Source organism: Macrosteles quadrilineatus, unplaced genomic scaffold (genome assembly GCF_028750875.1).
Source record: "Macrosteles quadrilineatus isolate MER2022 unplaced genomic scaffold, UCM_ALF_1.0 Scaffold_6__1_contigs__length_79288215, whole genome shotgun sequence".
Classification (NCBI taxonomy): Eukaryota; Metazoa; Arthropoda; class Insecta; order Hemiptera; family Cicadellidae; genus Macrosteles; species Macrosteles quadrilineatus.
In genome coordinates this window covers 79047917-79073995 of record NW_026542599.1, presented here as the reverse complement: position 1 = coordinate 79073995, position 26079 = coordinate 79047917, and the positions used below count along the sequence as shown (strand labels likewise).

The window sequence follows — 26079 nt, the reverse complement described above, 5'->3', positions numbered from 1 at the left end:
AGAATTTAAGGTCATGGGCAAGTCATTGACATAAACCAGGAAGAGTAAGGGCCCAAGAATGGACCCTTGAGGTACACCATCTGTGATTAATCTATAATCAGATTTAATTCCCAGTGACTGCAAATTTATACACTGTTTTCTGTTGGATAGAAATGAAACCAACCATTTACTGGTCCTGCCCGATATACCATAAAACTGCAACTTCCGAATCAGTATATCATGGTTTACACAGTCGAACGCTCTTGACAGGTCACAGAAGAGACCAGATACATTCTGCGACCTGTCAAGAGCATCCGCAACCTCAGATACAAAACTAAATATGGCATCTACAGTGCTTTTACCCCTTCTAAACCCATACTGATTCATGTTGAAGAGTTGACATTTATCAAGGTAATCATACAACCTATTAAAAACTATCTTTTCAAAAATTTTTGAGAATGTCGGCAGTAATGAAATGGGCCTATAATTAGTTAGTTCTTTTGGATTGCCTTTTTTTATAACTGGTATCACGTTTGAGAGCTTTAATACATCCGGAAACACACCTGTATAGAGTGAAGTGTTGATTAAATGAGCAAGTGGGATTGAAATAAAAGATGAACATTGTTTTAAGATGAAGGGTGATATTTCATCCCATCCACACGATTTGGAAGGTTTTAATTCGTTAATTATTTGCTGAATTTCTTGAGGATCTGTAGTTTTGAAAGATATTAACATGGAATTAGGTCGGACCCCTTGTTGTAAAAAATTTATTGAGCTTTCAGGATCAGAATTAACATTTAGAAGTTTGCAAGTTTCTGTAAAGAATTTGTTAACATAATTTAACTGATTTTTGATGTTTACGGATTCGGATAAAAATGGAAATTTGTCTATTTTACTGGCGGAAGTATTCGTTTCTGTTTTTACAATTTGCCAAGCAGTTTTAGTCTTGTTGAACGATTGTTTAATTTTATTTTTATTATGTAATATTTTAGCAGTTCTTATACATTTACTGAGCACTTTGCTGTACCTTTTAACATAGTTTTTAAAATGCAGATTTGTGGATTGTTTGCTGAGCTCAAAAAGTTCCCGTTTATGTTTACTAGATCTTTTTATCCCACTTGTAAGCCAACCTTTATCTTTATTCCGGTTAAGACTATTTTTAGCCTTAACTAATGGAAAAGACGCATTAAAATGTAGTTTAAAAATATGTAAAAAACACTTATAAATAGTATTTGCATCAGATGTTACATTTAATTTCTGAAAGAAGTAAGACCAATCCTCCGATTTTAAAGAATTTACAAAATTGGAGATATTAACCTTAGAAAAATGTCTTACGTATTTTGTTTTTTTATTAACCACAGTTTCTGTATGTTTCTTAGTAAAATATTCACAATTCACTTGAAGATATTGAGTTAAGTGATCAGATAAACCATTTTGTACCACAGAAGGCAAACATAAATTAGGTTTAAAATTTGTTATAATATTATCAATACATGTACTAGAAACATTTGAAACCCGAGTGGGTACCTTTATAGTTGTAAAAAGATTGAATGAATTTAATAGTGAAAGAAACTCTTCAGATTGAGAACTATTTTTCAAAATATCAATGTTAAAATCTCCTGTAAGTATAAAAAAGGATTTAGGATTCTTAAGAATAGAATATTGTAAAAGTGAACGCAAGCTAGAAAAAAAAATATCATATGCAATTTTGGTATACACGGTAGGTCTGTAGACACAAAGCACAATTAAATCAAGAGGGTGCGTGATCTGAGCACCACAACACTCAACATAAGAGTCAACCGTAAAGTTTCCAAGATCCGCTCTTAATTTAATATTGTAATTATTATTCACCAATACACAAACCCCACCTCTTTTTTGTTTCTCTCTGCAATATGAACCGGCTAATTGTACCCATCGAATTGAAAAAGTGGAATTTGGCATGTAGACGGAACCCAGTGTTCAGAGAAACAAACAATATCAGGTTTTGTTCTAAAAGAATCTATGTAAAGATTAATTTCATCGATTTTATTGCCCTGGGTTATCCCTTGAATATTGCAATGTAAAATGTTTAGTAATTTAAGTGCTTGTGTGTCAGCAGTGCCCACATAAGAGGAATTGGTCTTAGATTGTAGTCTTATGCTTTCTTTTGCATGACCTTTCTGTTCCTTAAAAAATATTTCATGTTAGTCTGCCTAGTATTTACATCAGTAAAACTGTTATCAATTATAATTTCTTCACTTTCTACAGAAATCAAACTCTTGGGTATTTCAGCTTCTTTTTCATTTGTTGTGTTGAGGTCATTGTGGAGTGAGATGTCAGGAGTTGTAGGTTGTGTGTCTTGACCAGGTGCACTGGACGTCGGAGAAGCAACATCCCGAGTTCCGATCACATCAGTTGGTAGATCCGCCTCTTTGGCCTGTCTAGGTTGTCTCTCGGTGGGATCATCCTTTGAATGTTTAAAATGTTTGAAATTAGTAATTTATTTCAGCACAATCTGTCGGTAGCTCAAATCGACTACGAAAATGTTGATAAAAAATCTGGCTAGAAATTGAACATAGGGGTGGGATGTCTAGTTTTAATAGTCAAAGATTTAACCCTATACTCTAGTACCCTCTGGTGAGATGGTCTTGAACTTCATTTTCTTAACTTCAAATTTTTACATTGTATGAGAAGTCTACTCTGTGTATAGTAGTACCATTGACTTGTACCAGTTGTACATAGTTGTATCAATAGTCAAAGATACAGTAGTACTTAATTACTTTACAAAATTGTGTGACAACACCCGATATTTAAGTTCTTATTTGTTAAAATGTTCATCAATCTTATTTCTCAAGAATAAAAAAAATAAACAGGTAATCCACAAGGCCCTACAGAGAAAACAAACCACCCTTGCGTGAAATCTTAAATTATATCGTCTAGAAGTTGCTGCGATAAAATCACCAGCTTTTTTATTTAACGCTATAAAAACCCCAATCAAGAAGCTTTAAGGTGCCAATCTTTGTTTGATCCAAAAATTAAGATTACCGTGTCAATAAGAGCGGCAAAAATCTGTAATTTACATCAAAGCAGCCAAGACGAATTGCCTCGAAACTAAGTTTGCCTTCAGGCCACATTTTTATTGGAACCCCTTTTCTTCTTTTCTGAGAAATATTAAATACTAAATTATTCCCTTGATCTTGCAGTTTTTTACCCTCCAAGTCCTCTCTTTTATGATTTATATCTTGCTTGCGTTGGTAGTTTTCACCTATGTTTTTTATCCTATATGAATATTTTGTTTCCGAAAAGTGGTATCGTTGTTTCAACTAGTATTTGCCTAAGGTCATGTGCTGTTGTTTTATTTTAGAATAGTAATAACATTATTTACACTGTACTGGTTTATTTAATGCTTTCATTCCATAGTGCAAATCTTCACTATTAATTTAGAGTCGTTGAAAAAGTGTAGGACTTTCCAGAAGAACTCGGAAGTATTAAAAGTTACTTTTACTTTGGAAAAGATATTAATTAGTCTTAAACTCTTAACTTCATAGTCTACAAGATTAACTGTTTCCTGTTTCCCACCGGTTTTCCAAATTCAAAATGCAGAGTTTACTAACTCCGTGTCAAAGAGCCTTTTTACCTAAACCTTTTAGAGTAAAAGTTTCTAATGGAAGTAGATAGCCTAAGCGAGGTAACATTAGCTATCAGATACATCCGACATTTTGACGTGCGTTCCCAACACAAGTTTCATCAAGTTTACTCACGCTGTTCAGATTAACAGTACCAGTTTGGTAAAAATCAAAACCATTGCAAAGTTCTAAGTGTTAAAGAGATATAAATTGCAAAAACTTTTGTTTTTAGGGTCAAAAATGGGAAAAACTTAATTTACCCCATAAACCACCGTTCCTATAGTCCGATTATGCTGGTTTGCGAACTCGTTCGACGAAACGTAGGTTAACACGTTTGTGCCAAATTTCATCAAAATTGGATCTTATTTGCTCGAGTTATCGTGCTAAAGGACACACATATATATATGAATTTAAACTGTTGGGGTTTTTGGCCTCTAGGGACCTCAAAACGACAAAGTAAATTGGTCCCTGATCCAGGTCCATGAGTACTACGGTAATAGCTTATTCCCTATATAGGAAATTCGCTAAGGCTAAATTAAAAAGCATTAATCAATAACAGTATTAGTGGTATTGTGCATTTATTTTGACACCAATAGTGTCCCTATATTGTATTAATTTTCGTAATGCAATCAAACTGTATAATACGTACATGTAGAAAAACTAAACTCTAACTCAATGTGTTGATGGTTACTGTCACTGTTTCAAGTGTGAAATAATAACTACTCCAGTGTATTCACCTCAGAATGGTTCTGTCATGTTTATTTCAGGTCACGTCACCCTTCTGGAACTGATTGGAGTGAAATTTAGGACGACATTTTGTTTTTCTGATATTTTAGAGGATAAAACTTTGGTTTTAAAACCATGTGGAGGTTTAAAAATTTTCGTCACATTACTATATTGAAAGATAAAGTAAAATAAAAATCGTTTTCCAGCTTGGAACTTAAGTTTTATTGTACTCAAAACTCATAAGTGAAATAAAATAGTTACAAGTTATGTATCAAAACCAATTGATGAAATAATGAATTATTCCCATTTATTTCTTTGTACTAAATGTTGTGTTTGAGACATTGTCAAACAAGTTCACAATCTAAGAATTTGAACAACAGATAAGAATGTGATCAATAAAAATAACAAGTTGGGAGCTTGCACCTGGTTTTATGAATCGATAAGAATAATATTTTTAAGTTTCCATGACTTCGGGTCAGGTCTAGAGGGGGTCGCAGCATTATCACTTTAATAAAACCCATTGGTGATTGGTGATTGGGACCTCCAGGATCGAAGCTCTGCTATACCATTACCAAAAGACTAGCTCACTTCCCATCTATGAGATAAATCCAGATTTTTAACCTACATTACAACATTATAGCATTTTAAAAAGTTATACGCTTATTTTAATTTCAATTTATTTACGGAATTTTTCAATTATTTTTCGTACTCTACAGTAAATACCAATGAACTGGAGTGGTTTAAAAGCTTACAACTTAGCTTATATTGTGGTTTTGTAGTGGAAAGTGCGACTGACCACAACAGCCCAATAACATTCTATAACTGTTCCCTAACATGTACCATAACATTTAATATATACCACAGTATACATCGTATTTCTTGTTTTTCCCATATATTCTATAGAAAAATTTAACATTATCGCTTACCAATTCCATCCAAACACTTTCAGAAAATTATTACACCTTATAGCTTAACAGCAATAGGGTTACTCTAGGGGTCAGGTTGGCCAATATATTTAGAAAATCATAGTCTTACTTAAAATCTTAGTAAACTTAATTTCAGACATATTTTAAAGGACAAAAAAAATTGTTTAGTTATAAAAAAAGCAATATTATGTTTTTCTATCAGATTAATTTTATGATTGTCACTGAATTACTTTTTATGTTTAATAATATGTTTTGTTACCATAAGGTAATATATGAACTTACTATGTAATTTATGGTTCTTAAAATGCACAAATCATTAATAGTTTGTATCAAGACCTTAAGTAATTATCAAGAAGTAAATTAAGGAATAACTGCAAAACAAACAATACCAGTACGTTTTCATTTTTATTTTATAAAAAAAGGGCGCTAAAAATTATTATTCCAAAGATGTACGCCTGAATCAGTAAATTGGGACCAATTTAATTAATCCTAGGTAAACTTCTGTAAATTGGTGGGGATTACCTCCAGATCAGGCTGTTACTATAGAGGCTGATTGTTACTTAATCCCTTCACAATTACTTTGAATTAATACTTCTCCCAATTACTGCTCGTTTAGTATTATAATAGAAAAACATAACTTTTTTTTACAAATCATATTGAGGGTCTTACATGCAAAAAGATAGCTAATAAACAGATTTTGTCTAGCAAGGGTCAACATTTCTCCCACAGACTTTTACTTTTTAGTCGAACGTGAGTTTCTTTGACAAAGTTGAAATTTCCTCCAATAAACTATGATAATGACCCACATTTAAGTACTATTATTTTAAGTAATGTGTTTTAACAGTGGAAATTTTTACTATTACAACATCAAAATTAAATTCATGTCGTCATTAAAACATAATTCGTACTTTTTTGGAGATTTTATAAATATTTTAATAAATTTTCTTTGAAAAAGTGTTATTCTCTAGGATAAATATAAGCTACAAGGCCATCTAAAAATAAACAAACCCAATACAAAATAAGGCGTTCAAAATTAAATTCACATGTTTTTGTCAAAAGATAGGCTCAATTACATTTTAGATTTTAAAGTCTTTAAAAGGTCTTCCAGTATCGTATGCTAGTGGTCTTATCCTATGTTGGCTATAGTTATTTGAATGTAAAACAAATTTATATCTTACTATTGTACGTAATTTGATTAGTATTTTTAAGTTTGAATTTTGTTTATATACAGAAACAGGATAGCTTTAAAACTTCTTAAATATCACCACGTAAATATAACACGAATGCGTGTATTTATTATGTGCATATAGAGAGCCCAAAATAAAAAATTATAAAATCCGTCACTGAGAACAAAAACGTCATCCAACTATAAAGAATATTAATTAATTTACGTGAATATAAAAGTAAAATGTTCATAATTCGATAAAATAAACACAAACGAACCAAATAACTGATTATTAAATTATTGAAATCTGTGATACATCGATTGATATTACGGTTAATTAAATCTCCAGCTTTAATCCTTTTACTGTAACTGTTATAGCAGCATGCAAGTTTCCAATCATATTTTCCCCAGTTTTTTACCTCTATTAAAATTACGAGTAAATCAACTTAATCAAGCGAAAATTTAATTATATTGTTTGTTTGGATTTGATTTAAAGTATTTATTAATATTTATAGGATTAGTAACTTATGCTAATTTAATTACTAGATAATAAAGCGGCATAATTAGTTAGTAATACTAATCAAAAGTATTTAAATAGTCAAATAATAGTTGAACCTAAATAATTTCTCAAATATCCACTAACCTTTAACTTTCATGGGTGAAAACAGCGACAGCAACCACAAATCAAACAATAATCTACGAACAACTAAACTTTACTATTGTAATCAACTCAATAATTCAGCACAACAATAAAACATGTCACCACATGTTATCTACACGGAGGTAGAGGGAGAAAGAAAATAATTCAACAATCAGCTGATTTGCGTATAAGCTTACCACTGAGCTATAAGAATATACGAAGCTTACACATGAAATCAAACTTATCAGCTGATTTCATATTAGCAAACAGTTAATTCACTTTGATCCTTTTTTTAAATGACGTTTACATCCTAAACTTTACTTATTTTGAATATTGGCGTAACTCTGAAATAATACAACTTGTAAACCTTTCTGACACCAATATTTAATGGCTTGGTAAAATTTGAAACATTTAACAGAATTCATGAAAAAATTACAAAAGTAAATAATAATAAGACAAATATATTCTGATATAAGACCCACCAGTTATAATCACGCACAGAAGTACTAAGCACTGAGAAAACTCTATCTTATACATACATTTACAATTCAAGATCTGTCCTTCCATTCCAAATTGAAAATAATTGACTGGAATATAGTGAAATTCACTTAATCATTTCCGATTAAAACATGTTAATCAACCATAAAATAGGGATCTGTTGGTTTAAATTATCTCATCAACTTTTCATTTCTGATGGATGACAATATTAGTGTTTATTTTAATTATGCGCCACTGAAGGTTTCAATTTTCAATCTCTATTATAATAAATGCTTCACGTAATTCCAAAGTAATATTTACATTAATTTACTATTTTTGTTCACAATACAAAACTAATTTCAATTAATTTGTTTTATTCCTCCAATGTTTAATATACATGCTTATCTTAACCGATCAATTTTACTTAGTTTATTGTTTCGTGCTATAAAAATTTACTGACGTTTTGTTTCATCAATTAGTCAAGGTAATTATGAGAAAAGGGTTTAAGCAAAACAAATTCCTCTTTGTTGAATTCCTTCAACGTGTATAGAAAATATATCCTTTATGTTAATTTATAGGTGTTGAGAATCTCCAATCAGACACCAACCAACTCAAATCAAAAGGCAACTTTATTATTACTAGGTGGCGTTCGCAGAGGCATCCACAAAATTGAGCGGAGTCATCAAGGGTTTATATTATATTGTTGCTGCAGTAATACCAGTCGTTTTTAATGCATGCGTTGCGGGTCTAAAGTAGCATTTTTACTCTTTAGGAAGTAAAAATAGTTTTTATCCTCTATGGGTTAAAAATCAGCTGTTGTAAACTTAGTTGTAAATTACTATTATAAACGATTGCATGTATCGAAATATGTATCGATTCGTGCTTCGTAATTATTTTAACCTACAGTCTACAGTCTCTTCCCATAGTGTTTTAGCATTGCAGATACATTAATCCATTCCCACACTCAACACTGCTCACCTTTACTACTTCCTACACCACCCCCTACGTCGTGGACCTATTTCCCTCTCTTCCCATAGCATTTTAGGATTGCAGATACATTAATGTAATTGCCAAAACAGTTCCCACACTCTGCACTGCAAGCCTTTACTACTTCCCTCACCATTTCCTACGTCATAGACTTGTTTCCTTCCCTTCTCATAGCATTTTTGGATTAAAGATACATCAATCTAACTGCCATAGACGGTTTTCACACTATGCTCATACTTTACTACTTTCTAAGCCATTTCCTACATCGTGGACCTGTTTTCATCACTTTCCATAGCAATTTAGTATTTTAGATACATTAATCTAATTGCCACAAACATTTCCCACACTCCGCACTGCTAGCCTTTACTACTTCTTTCACCATTTTCTATGTCGTGGGGATGCTTCCATCCCTTCTCAAAGCATTTCAGCATTGCAGATACATTAATCTAACCGCTACAAACGGTTTCCAGTTCCCACACTCCACACTGCTCACCTTACTACTTCCTTCACCTCTTCTTACGTCGCGGACATGTTTCCCTCTCTTCCCATAGAATTTTAAGATTGTAGATACCTTAATCTAATCGTCATAAACAGATCCCACTCTCCGGACAGCTCACCTTGACTACTTCCTTCACCACTTCATACGTCTCGGACCTTTTCTCTCCCTTCCCATAACATTTTAGGATTGCAGATCCCATAATCTAATCGTCATAAAAAGTTCCCACACTCCAGACTGCTCGCATTTACTACTTCCTTTACCACTTCCTACGTCACGGACCTGTTTACCTCCCTTCCCATAGCATATTAGGATAGCAGATACCTTGATGTAATCGTCATAAACAGTTCCCACACTCCAGACAGCTCGCCTTGACTACTTCCTTCATCACTTCCTACGTCGCGGACCCGTTTTCCTCCCTTCCCATAGCATTTTATGATTGCAGATACCTTAATTTAATCGTCATAAACAGTTCCTACACTCCGGACTGCTCGCATTTACTACTTCCTTCACAACTTCCTACGTCACGGACATGTTTACCTCCCTTCCCATAGCATTTTATGATTGCAGATACATTAATCTAATCGTCATAAACAGTTCCAACACTCCGGACTGCTCGCCTTTACTACTTTCATCGCCACTTCCTAAGCCACGGACCTGTTTCCCTCCCTTTCCATAGCATTTTATGATTGCAGATACCTTAATCTAATCGTCAAAAACAGGTCCCACACTCCGGACAGCTCGCCTGGACTACTTCCCTCATCACTTCCTACGTCGCGGACCCGTTTTCCTCCCATCCCATAGCATTTTATGATTGCAGATACCTTAATCTAATCGTTATAAACAGTTCCCACACTCCAGACAGCTCGCCTAGACTACTTCCTTAATCACTTCCTACGTCGCGGACCCGTTTTCCTCCCTTCCCATAGCATTTTATGTTTGTTGATACCTTAATCTAATCGTCATGAACAGTTCCCACATTCCAGACTACTCGCCTTTACTACTTCCTTCACCACTTCCTACGTCACGGACCTGTTTACCTCCCTTCCCATAGCATTTAAGGATTGCAGATACCTTGATCTAATCGTCATAAACAGTTCCCACACTCCGGACAGCTCGCCTTTACTACTTCCTTCACCCCTTCCTACGTCACGGACCTGTTTACCTCCCTTCCCATAGCATTTAAGGATTGCAGATACCTTAATCTAATTGTCATAAACAGTTCCCACACTCCGGACAGCTCGCCTTGACTACTTCCTTCATCACTTCTTACGTCGCGGACCCGTTATCCTCCCTTCCTATAGCATTTTATGATTGCAGATACCTTAATCTAATCGTCATAAACAGTTCCCACACTCCGGACTGCTCGTCTTTACTACCTCCTTCACCACTTCCTACGGCACGGACTTGTTTTCCTCCCTTCCCATAGCGTCATAGGATTGCAAATACCTTAATCTAATGGTCATAAACAGTTCTCACACTCCGGACTGCTCGCATTTACTACTTCCTTCACCACTTCCTGCGTCACTAACCTGTTTACCTCCCTTCCCATAGTATTTTATGTTTGCAGATACCTTAATCTAATCGTCAAAAACAGTTCCCACACTCCAGACAGCTCGCCTTAACTACTTCCTTCATCACCTCCTACGTCGCGGACCCGTTATCCTCCCTTCCTATAGCATTTTATGATTGCTGATACCTTAATCTAATCGTCATAAACAGTTCCCCCACTCCGGACTGCTCGTCTTTACTACCTCCTTCACCACTTTCTACGGCACGGACTTGTTTTCCTCCCTTCCCATAGCATCATAGGATTGCAAATACCTTAATATAATGGTCATAAGCAGATCCCACACTCCGGACAGCTCGCCTTGACTACTTCCTTCATCACTTCCTACGTCGCAGACCCGTTTTCCTCCCTTCCTTTATAGTTTTTGGAATGCAGATACCTAAATCTAATCGTCATAAACAGTTTCCCGCTCCAGACTGCTTACCTTTAGTACTTCCTTTAGCTCTTCCTACGTCACGGACCTTAAGCTAGTGTCGTCATTTGATTATATTTATGATTCATACCGTTTCTGTTCTAATATCTGTGGAATAATGCTATCAGCTATTTCTTTATCTACTGCATTCAAAATTCAACATCTGATCATATGTCTTTGTTTATGTGTCAAATACTGCTTCCATAAGGATTACATTGAAACTTTGAGACCCAGTGGGGCGGATTCCTGAGAGTTATTTTTAACGCCATATAGATGTTGGCACTCACCGATATGGTCTTTATCACCATCCAAAATTTGAAAACGATTGATTCAGCCGTCTAGGAGGAGTTTGCGTATTACGAAATGCATAAAAGTCGATGTATAAGAGCTTCGCTCGCTTCGCTCGCTCCGCTCAATTATTATTATTAACATTATTATTATTAACATTATTATTAAGAGTGAGGGATGAGTGTAGAATGGGGTGTGATGTATTGTGTAGCTTTGTTACCGACTTAGGACCAGCTGTTTCATTAGTCAGGACCATTTATGAAATTTAAAATTAAGGAAATGTTATATAATGTGTTTCATTGTACTTGGCTCTTGTTTATTATGTACTTAGAGAGTAACTTTTCGCTACTTCAGGACGACGGGACGTACTCAAGATGCTAAACTAAGTTTTATTAGAAAAGTTTGAACCCGTTCAACATTGTTTGTTGAAAGTTTAAAGGACATACAGGACATGGGACTTGCATTTTTTTTATCTAAGGTTGTATAAAATATAGATTTATTGTGATACGTAGAAGTTATTAAGTTTAAGGAACATAACGATAGGACCTGGGTATTGGGTTAACGAACATATCAATTTGTAACAGACTTATCATTAAACTGCCTAGAACAAATGTTTACAATGTGGTTGGGTTATTTTTTTAATGTCCCACCTTCACATCGTAGGACGCTATATATTCTGGAACTGTTTTGCTTATTCCTTCAGCCTACAGGGGTGTGGCATTATCACATGGATAAAATCCATTGGTGATTAGCGTGATTTGAACCCGTGACCTCAGGCTCCGAAGCCCCGAACTCTACCACTAGACCAATTTTAATCCTCCGATGTATACGGTTGGAGTCCTAACGTCTCAAGAATATTTCAACATCTATCTTTGTCCTTAAGCTGTTATAATCAATTTTTGTTATAACGCATTTTTTTATAACTCACCCTATACTTAATACAAGGCCATGTACGCCAACGATATAGGCAAACATCAAATATCAAACTAATTAAACCACTGTTAAACAGCAGTATATTAAAACCGTTACAGATCTTTGGTACATTTTAGATTCTACATAACTCATTTACATTCGTTCCTATTTGTTTATCGACGTATTTTCATTTTCCCAAACTGCTGTAGATACAAACTATAGATAAAGTTATGATGTGATGTACTATTTAATACGTATTTTTTTGTACTTAATGTATAACATCATTATCGATGCGTTATTTACAATCTCATAAGTAGTTAAACTAAGTACTACCCAGTAGAGCTCGAAAGTTAAAAAAGCGGTTTTTATTTTTCCAAAAAATATTAATGACTCATTAAACAACTCTTATGAGTATTAAGTTAGAACCTCAGTAATTAATGTATCCGATTTCTTGACATTTTCCTAAATTTTCAACAAGAAGAAACTTTTAAAGTGTAAGAGTTTCTTCAAGTAATTAGATATGTAAAGTAACTTTAGCACGTGGATCCGACATTAAACGAAATTACTAAACGATCTTAATAAAACTGACAGAAAAACTTATCGTTGGAGATCCATAATTCACGTTTATTTGACGAAAGTCAACATTATTGGCAATCTCTCGTTACTCATTACAATACTGATTGACAAGACAAGTTTCAAAAATGCTATTTTATTAATTGTTTAGATAGACAATTAATATTAATATGGTTTTGATTACATAGAAAGGGTTGTCGATAAGGAAACAGTGTTTTAAAATCTATTTTCACCTTTTGTATGTTGTTAAAGTAATTAAAATGTAGCTACTACGTTATCAATGTCTTTATTAAAAAAGCGTAATCAATATTTTATATTAAACGTCCCTCGAAACTTTATGTCTTACGGCAGCATTCAGTAGTTCCTTCTTTTTAGTTGAAAAAGTCACAGTTTATCAGTAGAACGCTTTATTATTTTTTATTTTATATTTACATAGTAATTGCTATAAAACGCCTAATAAAACTGGTATTTAAAATGTTCTACTATTATAGTTTAAGGGAACTATGAGATTATCACGTCAAGTTCTGTGGTGTTGGGTGGAACTGCGATTATAACCAAAGCGATAACCACAATAGCTGCCCATATAGAGGATCGTGCTTTGGCTACAAGTGAGCAAATGACAATAAATATACTTTTTCTTACTGGCTACAGGTCTATGTCTTACTACTAGGCGTGTAGGACCTTATTTCCACCAGGAAACAGATATGTTATCTCCTTTGTGTTCTTATTTGTGACTTTCTTATATATTATTTAGTGGTCTATTAATGTTCTAGAGTGCTAATACTTTGAGATTGTTCAAATACAGACTTTCTGAGTAAAATAACAAATAGTTGTAGAATAATGTATACCGACCAGGTTTTTATTTGCTTATCACGGTATGTAAAAAGTGCTATTATATTTATAACATTTTTCCTGATAAAGTATACGCTTTCGTGATACTGTATTTATTAAGTTGAGTTTAAAATATTAAATTCACTTCGGAGTATGTTTATTTTCTAAAAATTAAGACTTGATTAATTAAAACAAGCCTTCATTTAATATGGAACTAAAGTTATTTTTCTAATATAAAAAAAAAACATAATAGGAACTATCAGGGGATAATATTATTGAATCCTGGAAAAAAAGAAGTAGCCAATTCACAAGTAACTTAATTAGAAAAATCATTTGTTTTTTAATTATTAGCAAATCAGAAAGTACTTAGTCAAGTAGAGTTTAAATATTTGATAATCGCGAAATTTCAAAGAAAAACGAATGGATTCTGTTCCGTCATGTGTTTTTGTTTCATCTATTAATTTAAATGTCTTTGTATTTAACATTCCATCATATGATCATTATCCATTGTTGGATTCATTCATCGCGAATCACCTCTCATAACAACACCTACTCATTATTTCTCTCATAAATTAAACCTCTTTTATATCAAAACCCTCGACCTTTTACTCTTTATTATTAATAACACCGCACATTTTTGGTCCTTCGAGCCGGATTTTTGGTCCTTTCGAGCCGCGGATTTTTGGTCCTTTCGAGCCGCGGATTTTTGATCCTATCGAGCCGCGGATTATATCTACAAACATTTGTGCGACTTTTTCTCAAGTTATTTAAATGTCTCGGTTGAACGTATTTCATCCAACGTGAAGCCGCCAAGGACCATACCGCATCGCCATTTTGAACTTTTCATCTACGTCACGATACAGTCCACACTCCTCTCATTCCAAGTGTTCAACATCGTCATCGTTCTACTGTTCTGCTAGTTCCGCTCCGCATTCATCTCGACTCGACTTCATTTCGTCTACATCGCATCGCAACGTCAAACGTCAAGAAACTCAAAAGTAAGGTTATGTTTGTACTTCGAAGACAACGCACCGCATCTCATGGTAAGTTATCAAAATAAAGCATTATCAACATGAAAATAATAAAGAAACCCTGATTTTATTCCTCAGTTGTCCTCATCCTCTAATTACTCCATCCAATTACAATATCTCGACTACTTACTGAACTCATTGAAAGAACGGCCTAACTTTCAAAATGAGATTTTCAACATTTTCTAATAGATGCAAATTGCAATTAAATAAATTAAATACCATTAGTGAGTATATTCAATCCTGTCCATCAGAAATAACAGAAGCTCAAACCGTTAAACTTAACCTTTATTTGCACGAAGCTAAAACAATTTCTGCCAATTTTGAAGCTAACCTTGATAAGCTTCTTGATGTTGATGACGATAAAAACGTTTTTTCTGACAATGAAGAAGCTATTTCAAAGCTCCAGAACGACATATCAGAACTCTCAATTAACATTCAAACTGAAATTTCTCTTCTAATTCAGAAGTTTAGAGATGAACACTTCTCAAATAACTCAGTAACATCAAACCCAACCTCTAGGCCTACTACTAGCATAGTAAAATTGCCTAAACTAGAACTGAAGTCCTTCAATGGTGACACTAAAACATGGATAACCTACATTAACCTTTTTGATACTACTATCCACAACAACAGTAGCTTATCCCTTGTTGAAAAACACCAGTACTTGATAAGTTCACTTGAAGGCTAAGCCTTACACTTAATCAAATCCCTACCGATCTCGTCTGGCAACTATACAGTAGCCTATAATGCTTTACGGGAAAGATACCACTCGAAGCGTAGGCTAATCTCTGTCCACCTCAGTAAAATTTTCGATTTGCCCAATATTACTGACAAATCTATCAAAAACCTCAGATCATTTTTAAATGAGTTTAATGAAAATGAAGCTCTTAGTGTTCTTGACTATAATGTCATGGAAGACAACTACCTACTAAGTATGTTGATCTTACGAAAAATGAATTCCAACCTCTGTCAAGTTTTTGAATCAAAACGCATAAATTCATCTGATTTTCCTCAAGCTAGTGAAATAATCAAATTCCTCAAAGATTTTTGTAACAACAGTGAAGATGCATCTCTATGTCACAGTCAGCAAGCAGCTCCTCTCCAAATATCCAACCCTCACCAAGTTCCACGTCAAATTGATGAATCAATTCAGTTTCAACATCCTCCTATGGCTTTGATATGTACTTCAAATGATTTGAAATGTTTTTGCTGCCATAAAAATCACAAAATATACAGTTGCCATGTCTTTAATAGTAAAACCCCTCAAGAAAGGCTTAAAGTTGTACGCGACTTAAAACGCTGTACGAATTGCCTTGGTAATCACTTTGTTAAACGCTGCAAGTCTACTAATACTTGTAAGACCTGTTTGAAGCTTCATCACACACTCCTTCATTTTTTGAAGCCTACTAAGCCTATGGCTGGTAACAGAAATCACTCCAACAAAGAACAAAAAGAAGCAATAGCAAACTCAAAACCTTCGAAACTGACAGCTGTAACTCCTGGCCATTTTCTTATAAACTCTTCTCTGACAACTATTCCTGACCCAATAAAGAACTCACCTCTTATTAATAATTTACCTCAAGACATCACCCGAAGCATATGCTGCCGTTGGAGTCAAGAATATTTCAAGACCCCTCATCAGCGTTGTTTCAAGTGGAACCTCAAGAAAGAAAACCTCAATATGTAGACCTTGATTGCTAAAACAATCCAGCTTTTCCTCTCCTAGCTATAGACCAGCTGGATCCTGGTCAAGACCATCATTCAAAGTGTCTTCATACCATTAAGCTGCATTCTTTAAATAATTTTTCAACCCACTCTGTTCAATTCTCATAAAAATTTTATATTTTTTCAATTTCTCTTTTGTTGAACCTTGTTGGTTCAAAGGGGGCGGTATGTTCCGTCAAGTGTCTTTGTTTCATCTATTAATTTAAATGTCTTTGTATTTAACATTCCATCATATGATCATTATCCATTGTTGGATTCATTCATCGCGAATCACCTCTCATAACAACACCTACTCATTATTTCTCTCATAAATTAAACCTCTTTTATATCAAAACCCTCGACCTTTTACTCTTTATTATTAATAACACCGCACAGATTCACTTATTAGTTCAGCAAATATATTTCTTAATTAAGATAATTAAGGTCAGGATGGCTATTACTGCAATTAAATTCGTTCCAGTTCAATTTTTAGCCTAACAATCTACGTAAAAACATTTCAAATAACGTTTTTTACATTCATAAATTGGTGAATAGTATTAATTTCCTTGATTTTCATTTCAAGCTACAAGTTAAAAGAAATAACCTTATGATCATCATTCCCACTTCACGTATTAATTTTCGTGCTTCATTCGTTATATTAATTACCATAACGGTATGGTCACTTAGTATTGACAAAACAAATATTGTTTTGCTTTAGCCTAGAATTCCTACATACCGTATGATGTATTACAATCCGGATGAATACTTTTGAAACTGCAATTTAATTCTAACTACTACGTGTACTATGCGCAAAACCCGCATTTTAGTGTTAACATTGAAACTTTTAAAGCCCAGATTTTATGTAGCATCTTGTTTGTATTATTTTACCCAAAAGAGCAATAGCAGACTCTGCCGGAATAACTGTGAAAAGTTTAGTGCTCTGAAGGGTATAAACTATAAATCCTTACAACCTTTGTGCATCCAATTTAAGTTAGTATTTCTATGGATGTTTTGCATTTAGTTTACTTTTAAGAATCAAAAACGATTAATGTGCTGCTATGCAGGACATAGAAATCAATAAATATAAAAGTTTTAGTACAGGATTTTTTTAAATTTTTTTTCTATTGAGACCTACTATTTTTTCTGTAAAGCATTTTAACGCCCGTATAGTTGACGGTTTTAGGAACAGTTCAGATGGAAACGTCCAGTTGCAATTTGAGACTTCTGATTTCTCTAAAGGAGGATCGTGAGACTCTGCAGATTTGCTTGGTAAAATCCAAAACTGTTCAGGGGCCAGAATGTGGGAGGAGTGGTATGCTGAATTATTTTATCAAAGCCACTAATTCCTCCTTCCAATTAAGGCCATATTATTTTCCAAAATTGTACAGGTAAAATACAATATAGTGTTATAACATTTTACAAGCATTTGGTTTTAGCTTTAAATCAGAAAAAATAAAATAATCACATAACATACAGTTAAAATTCCAACAATTAGTTAATCATAACACATACTGCCCTAAAATATATTTCGAACCAATTTTTAGTTCAGTCAATATGAAAACACCGGAAAATGTGTTTTCAAACAATACAAACAAACTGAGAAGTGTGCAAATGGAAGACTGTTTCAGATAGGCGGAGAATGGATTCACCAGAGCTGTAGTAACCACAACTCCCCAACAGTGGTTTAACTATCTGCAAATGTGGATTAACTATCCGCAACGTGCATTAACTATCCACAAATGCGAATTTCAGATCAACGTAGATACTTGGAAACTCGGCCTTACACGCGCGTGTCATTTTTCTTCACAAATTAAATTAATATGTTCGTAAGATAATATTATATAAATAAGTTAACTTATATGAGTATATAGATGTTAACTTAACATCGGGACATTATAAAAAAATATTTGATTGCAAATTGACTTTTAATCGGTTTTCTAATTAAATGGAACGCTCAACTAAAGGGAATTGATGTATCCCATGTTTTCATTTAACAGTTTTGACTTACAAATTAACCATTGTTTGTTCATTGTGCTAGTTTCACATAGTTATAAAAAATATTTATCCTTACCTAATTGCTCAGTTCAGTAAAATAAATCTGTTCATGTATGCTACAAAGTTGTAATCAACTTTTAAAACTCCAAACATAATTTCCAAAAGTAATTCAATAGATATTTTTTGTTGAAACTATTGTTTTTTCTTATAGATTTTTTGACTTGTACTTTTTATTGACTGTTAAGATTTATAATATTTTACGGTTATTAAACTAACGTTATATGCAGTAAATATAAAACGGATCTCCAACATATATTTAATCATAAAATAAAATTTGTAGTGGGAATAACAAGGATTTAAAAAAACAAAGCCAGTCATATAAAAATATAGGTTTTTCATCCAAATAAATCATTTCTAATGAGGTACTTTCCCCAACTTTTTCAATATCTCACCCCATATTGCTTAGTATATAAAGAAAGTTTCAAAAATATATACATTACTTCGAAACCCACTTTTTGCGATTGGGGTTCCCCAAAAGTTTGTTTTTTCCAAAAAGGCGGTTTTTGAACAATGTATGTTTTCTTATTGTTTTTGTGTTTTTCCAATTATATACCTGAAAATCTGATTTTCGAAAAAATGGCTCAAAATACTGATCAGACCTTTTAATCACAATAGTGAACTACCAATGGAATTAAAACTACTCTTCAAAAGTTATTGCAATTTTTCTCCCAAAAATATCATAGTTACTCCCACCACTTACCGTTTATAAGGGTTGTTGACAAGCCAATGGGAGTTTGAGTCAGTTTGCTTTTACCGTTTATTTCTTCAATACAAGACACCTTCCCAGTGCCCCACCATGTTTACAATAAACAAATAAATCAGGAAAGCGATAAACTTTGATTACATCAAAGAAGCCTAGATTAATTGCGTCAGATTGGCAAAGTTTTTCCTGGGGCCTTCTTAAGGTCCAACTGTTCATTGATTAAGCTTTTATTTGTTCGTAAAACTTGTATACTCGACAAGTAATAGCATTGTTTTACCACTAAGACATGCGTAAATCTGGTAATCATGCCTACAAATATAAATCTGCCTATTTTTACTAAATTTAATTGACTAAAGCTTTTTAAGATAATTATTTAAAGAGAAAGTAAATTGGTCCCGGGTCTATATCTTACCATAAGACCTTTAGTTATAGCTTATACCTTGTATGAAAAATTCACTAAAACCACATTCTTTATTTTATAAAAATATTGGAAGCGCGATCCGGTAAGAAGATAAGATCGAATAAAAGATGGGTTTTCAGGGAATGACCGAAGCACTCTAAGACAAATTTCCAAAGAAAATTTCCTTTGACAACTAAGAGCTTTAAACGTTCGTTTTACTATATTTAACTGTGATAAATACAAACAAGGTCCAAGCCCTATGAAAACAAACACCCCTGCCACAGCAAATCTACAGACTTATTGTATTTGTACTTAAATATCTCCTTAAACTTGTCAGATCTATTCACTATTTAAATAATATTAGGTTTGTCGAGTACTTAGGTTTGCTGCTACAGGAAGGGTAATAAAGTGCATTTTTTTATGGCTTCTGTCAGGGAAAGTCACTAAAACGAATGAGAAAAGATATTTAAGAACTAAGAACTCTCTGGTGGTGTTATATTACGCAACCTTATTCGTATTAATGCATTCACACTTCACTGGATAATTAAAACTATATTGCAAGGAACGTGGTCGTTTAAAAATTACGCTGCGATTTAGGATTATTTATTCCATATGGTTGTGTATTTTGTTAAGTCAATTTTATCACCAAACAGATTATTAGTGCTATCTTAGCACAAAAAAGTATTCGATCACGGATTGTGAAGTCAGTAAAATGCATTCTATTACAATACATTAAGCAACAAAACGGGGAAGTAGGTGTTACGGTCACATATTTAATATACCGTGATAGTAAAACATTTGGGAACCTCTTAGTTATTCTTAGTTTGTTTGACTAATAATGTACACGAATGATACAATGAAGGAAATGCAATAATATCTAAACTCCCTCGATGGATCACATGTAACCGCAAACTCTTCTATTTAACATTGTTTGTGACAGAGTTTTTCATGCATAGCGTTGGTAGTGTAAATTTATTGCTTATAAAACATGCTATACTACATAACAGAAATATCTCAGCCGTGAAAAACATAATATACGAGGAAAATGAAATGAAGATAATGTAATATACCAGAATGCCTCATATCAGAGTCTGTATTACTTTCATTATACCGGCTTCTTACCGTTATTATTTACTTTCTGGAACGCAGCCTATTCTTTAAAGAAATGTAGAACATCATTTATAATAGTTTTGTGGATTTCAGAGATACATTATACAGTAAAATGGTTAAATATATCAAAAGATTAATGGATAACAACATTAAAGTGCATAAAATTAGTACGATGCTTAAGGTTTGATATAATTTGTTATGCTGTTTATATTGTTTCATTTAGGTTTATGCGTATGTAAGAGGTATTTTTACATGTATCCCAGCTTAGTAAATACCTACAGTTTTTTATTTGTATATTATTTCACCATATTTTGTTAGTTTTAACTCTTATAACTTAATGTTAATATATTTGCCACTACTCAATTAACAAAACTTACTCAACATGATTATTTATAGATTTTTTTATTTATTGAGTTACGAAAATAGTAAATGATAGTGCTAAGGGTCCAATTTCAAGAGGGTTAAAGAATTCATCTAAAAGTCTCCAAACATTATACCTCTACGATAACCAGGCATTTCTAAGTACCAGGCATTCACAACTACGTTTTAGTGAGTATAGATTTAGGTATATACCATTTCTAATCATTCTATTTAGTGAATCTGAAACATATCACGTAGTAAAACAGATGTAATTCTTTGAATTGCCTAATATAAAGAAGTGTTTCAATTACTTCGATCTCCTAGTATTTAACGTATACCTAACATATATTTAACGTATATTTAACGTATATTTAATATATACGTATATATTTAACGTATTAACACAAAAGCGTACAACTAATAAGAATGTGACACGCACGTAAGAGCAATCTAGGAGGTAAAACTAAATCGAAATTATAAGGTTAGGAAAAAATAATATTGTAATAAGTGTCAATTGTCGCAAAACTATTCTACATAAAAGCTAACGAGTTTTTTTTGGCGGGAAAATTTCATAATTTATCCAACCAAAAATTTTTAAATGACACAATTACCAAGTAATAATAAACTTAAACAGTTTTAGATATGAATAAAGACCACAAAAAGAGACTTAGATATTCTGGAATAACCGGGAAGAGTAATATTCCCGGGTCTGCAGTGAGTTTATTATTTCCTTTCCAGGATAAATAACTCGAGAGTGTCCAGATGTCATTTAAACTACACTGTTATTCCCACTGAAATACGCAGTCATTAAAGTCAACTTTTTATTACCCAGGACATTGTGTATTCCAAGGATATGCAAATATGAATATTGTTCGTTTGAGTTTATTGTGTTTACAGAAATGTAGTCATCTTACAATAGTAGTGTTTTTCAAATCCAGTAGAATTTTAACGTGTTTAATTGAAAGCGGTCCAAACCCATAAATGTTTGAGGTTGTAGCGGGAATAGAACCCGGCCCTCCCGCACCGAAGTTCCTGACGTTATCCACTAGGCTAACAACACACCCTAATATAGTTCACTAAACAACTTTTACTGCATAAACAAATTTACCATATATGGAATAAGCTATTATCGTAGATCTCACGGTAAACCTAAACCCGGGACCGATTTACACTTTCGTTTCGATCTCACTAGAGGCCACGATTATCATCTGATCGAATTTTTATGAAACTTGATACAAACGTGTAAATATACTATTTATCAAAACACAATTTCATTCAACTTCTAAGTTAAAACAAGTCAATATTAGAACGTGTTTATGTAAATACTTATAATATTCCATCCAAGTTTTACTGTCATCTTACAAAATAGTAATGTGACTAACATTTGGAAACCTCTACACAGTTTTAAAACAAACTTTATATCCTCTGAACTATCAGACAAACAAATGTAGTCCTACATTTCACTCCAATCAGTTCAACAAGACTGACGTGACCTGAAATAAACATGACAGAACCATTCTGTGGTGAATACACTGGAGCAGGTTTGATCTCAAACTTGAAACAGTGACACTATCATTTTTTGTCCTAGGACGCTAGGCACGAGCCTGGAATTGCTTTTCACATTACTTCAGGCTAGACCTAGGGGTTGCGGCATTATCACATGGATAAAATCCATTGATGATTTAGTGGGATTTGAACCCGGGGCCTCAGGAACCGAAGTCCCGCGCTTTAACTACTAGACCAGCTCGATCCCCATCAAAGGGACACTAGCATTAGGGCGTACCGTTTAAGTTAAACATTTTAAGTTTTTTTTACATTATTTATTATGTTTTGTTTCAATATCTTTTGACGGAAAGTAAATTTTACTTATAAAAAAAATTTTGTTGATCAAGTAACATTATTGGTTTTACATAAGCATTAAACACAAAAGCATTTTGATGGCAATACAGTAGTTACTTTTCACCAACGGTAATATATGTAATAAGTGAATACAAATTAACTTTTAATTGGGTTTGTAGCTAAACTGAACGCCAATTCGTTAATGAGATGGTTTTAAAGCAATGCCGTGTTTTCATTTAACAGTTTAGCATAAAGCTACTTACTAAAGTGACTTACCAAAGTGATTAACCAGTGTTTAAGCATTTGGCTAATTAAATGTTTATGTGAACTTATTTTTGGATGATTCTGTATTGTCAACCCGATAATTTATGCAACAAACCCATGATCAACTATTAATATTTAAAACATTGCTTTCGAAAGTAATTAAATATACATTTGGTAATTATGTTCATTTTTATAACTATTTATTTTCTTACACTTTTCATTGGTTTTTCTGTATCATCCTAGTTGGATTGTTTTGCATGTTGCATGTGTTCAGACCAATCATTAAGGAGCAACCTGGTTTAGTTGTAGAACCCGGGACCTCGGCCTTGAGGGCATGGGTTCAAACCCAGCCAATCACCAATTGATTTTGAAGAAAAGAGTGGCAAAGTTTTTCCCCGGACCTCCTTATACTACGACTCTTTATTAATTAATCTTTTCTTTGTTTCTAAGACATGTTTACCCCGTGAGCAATTTTTTTTTATAAATATCGTTAATACCTACCCAATTTGCTCTCTCTTTTCAAAATATTTTTAAAAACTACCATTTTCCATCACACCAATATATATATATATATATATATATATATATATATATATATATACCCAATAAGATGTTACGATTTAGGAAGTTTTTCTCCTCCAATCGTTATTTTGTATCAAGTTAAACAAAAATGTAACATGGAAAGATATATTAAAAGTACTATGGGTAAATAGCTTTAGGGCAAAGATGGCTTTGAATCTGTTCGGTGTTTTTCTTTCTGTCAAAAAGCCTACCAGAGTGTCCAAAACAAACAAGGAAATAAATTGCCAATAAGCCCCAAGTTAATAAACCGATTTCAGTTCTTTTGCAAGGAAACATAAATTCTCTTTGACCAATGCCAGGAAGCCCTTAAGCGGTATCTTTTGTTTTACTCAGTTTTGAATTTGACGTTGATGTAAAAAAAGTTATTTTTATGAAGTCATTAAACTTGTGCTCAATGCAAATCCGATTAGTTAAAACATTTATCGTTTTGAGGTAAACAAATTATGAATAGATGTAAACTATTTTCATGGTTTTTTTACGTAAATAAAATTTTAAATTTCGTGGAGATTGTTAAATCAGGAAAGGTATTTACTATACTTGACATAAGCCAGTGGTCCCAAAAGCCCTCATTCAGATATTGATTCACCTAAGAAATAAAACCATGTATTTTTTGCTGAGAGAATTGTCTCTGTCTTTGAAATCTCCCTACTCACGAAACCGATAACTAACAAAAGAGAACAAAATCTTCATTGATAACTTTTATCGGAAAAAGATTTTTTTTATGCATTAAGGTTCGATTAGTTGCTCAACACTCCAACTTTTAATATATTACCTGAAGCATTTGCAGCGCATTAAAAAGTTTGAAACACTCACCTCAGTTAAGGTTTCATAGAAACCTTAAGCGAAAACTTTTCTCCTCGACTCGAGTTTGGAGTTGGTTCTTAGTTTATACTTTTCACCATGACTAAGTAAGAGCCAAGCGGCAAGACGTGTCAAATATATAGGTGTTTATTTATTATATGCTACTACGTTCATATAGGCTACACGAACTAGATGAAATATACCCCCACCACAGCTAACCTACAGACTAAGCAAATTTCCATTTCCCTGATTTGATTTTCAATTTTTTGTTTATAAATAGCATTCGGTTTAAAGAGTACATCAGTTTGCTGCTATATCATGGAGAGTAAATTTGCAAAGATTGATCAAAATGTATCCATACATAAGCAAACTACATCAGTTTACTTGTTCTCCATAAAGAAACATGAAAGTTTTAAAACTACTTTTTTTCAATTTTATACGTAGCCAATAACCGTAAAATCACACTTCAATATACTATATTGTACGTTTCTTTAAGCTCTTTAAACTTTGTTGGAGAGAAATTGATAAATTATATGTTTTGGGGGTAAAAAATGAGAGAACCGAACTTTTACCCCATAAAGCCCCCCACAAAACGTCGTTCCCATGGTCTGATCATGCTGGTTCGCTACCTCATTTAAGTTTATCTTGCCCTACATCTCGAGGCCAAATTTCACCAAAATCGGACAAAAACTACTATAAATTTATCACGTTCATGGGCGTATATATATATATATATTAATATACGAATAATTACTTACATTATGAAGAGAGAAACAAACAATATAAACAACAGTTAAGTGTTTAATATATTTTGAAGTTTGAAAATGGACTAATGTCCGAAACATGTCACTTCTTTTTATAAAATATAATATTCAGGGTGCTCAGTTGTACTTATTCACTTAAATATTTAATATATATATATATATACAAACATAGATATATATACAAATTTGGACAAATTGTTTTTTTGGTCTCTAGGAAAATCAAACTGAAAAAGTATATCGGTTCCGGCTCCAGGTCTTACCGTTCCCCTTAAGGTGTGGAGAAATTTGCTAATAGAGTTAAGTATTAAAACATGCACATCTTTTCCCTCGTGTCCTGTGGCTGTTAGGTATCTTTGGTATTTTCCATTAAAACTACCATTTCGCAATAAAATAACAGAACTTTTGTGAATCTTCGTCTTCAATCTTCCCACAATGCAGTTCAGCCTACAGGCAAGTCATACCACCGCTTTAGACTGATTACTTGACTTTTCTAAACCACAAATCGTACGAACGTAAGGTTTGAAACACTCCATTTTATACATTTCCTGACAAATTATGAATAAATTTACAACTTATAGAACGATATTAATTAGTTAAAATCAATTTATATATTTAAAATATAACTTTTTATAGCTCAGTAAACTGAATGGATTAAGTAAACATCTGAGGATATATTAATCTTTATTTGAATTTGTTGCGTTTGGCTGATTAAATGCCAATGTGTCAAATGTTAAAACGAATGATATATAATGTAACGTTTACTGATCTGATATGCTTATGTAACCTTCTTTATGAAATACATAAAGAATATTTCAGTGAATATTTGGATAGAAGTGTAGGAAAAAGATTTACACACCTAAAGGAATTCTAAATAATAAT

The 26079-nt window shown here is 33.0% G+C and overlaps 1 protein-coding gene across 1 annotated transcript in view; it reads right to left on the bottom strand.

The window, feature by feature from the left end:
- Nucleotides 1-250: 250 nt before the first annotated feature.
- Nucleotides 251-26079, bottom strand: part of LOC128997665 (uncharacterized protein K02A2.6-like) — a 36078-nt gene continuing 10249 nt past the window's right edge. The window contains exons 3-4 of the mRNA XM_054423303.1: nucleotides 2183-2425; nucleotides 251-280 (exon numbers count right to left, since the gene is read on the bottom strand). Of these exons, the coding sequence (XP_054279278.1) occupies nucleotides 251-280; nucleotides 2183-2425 (273 nt within the window). The remainder of the gene's footprint in view (nucleotides 281-2182; nucleotides 2426-26079) is intronic.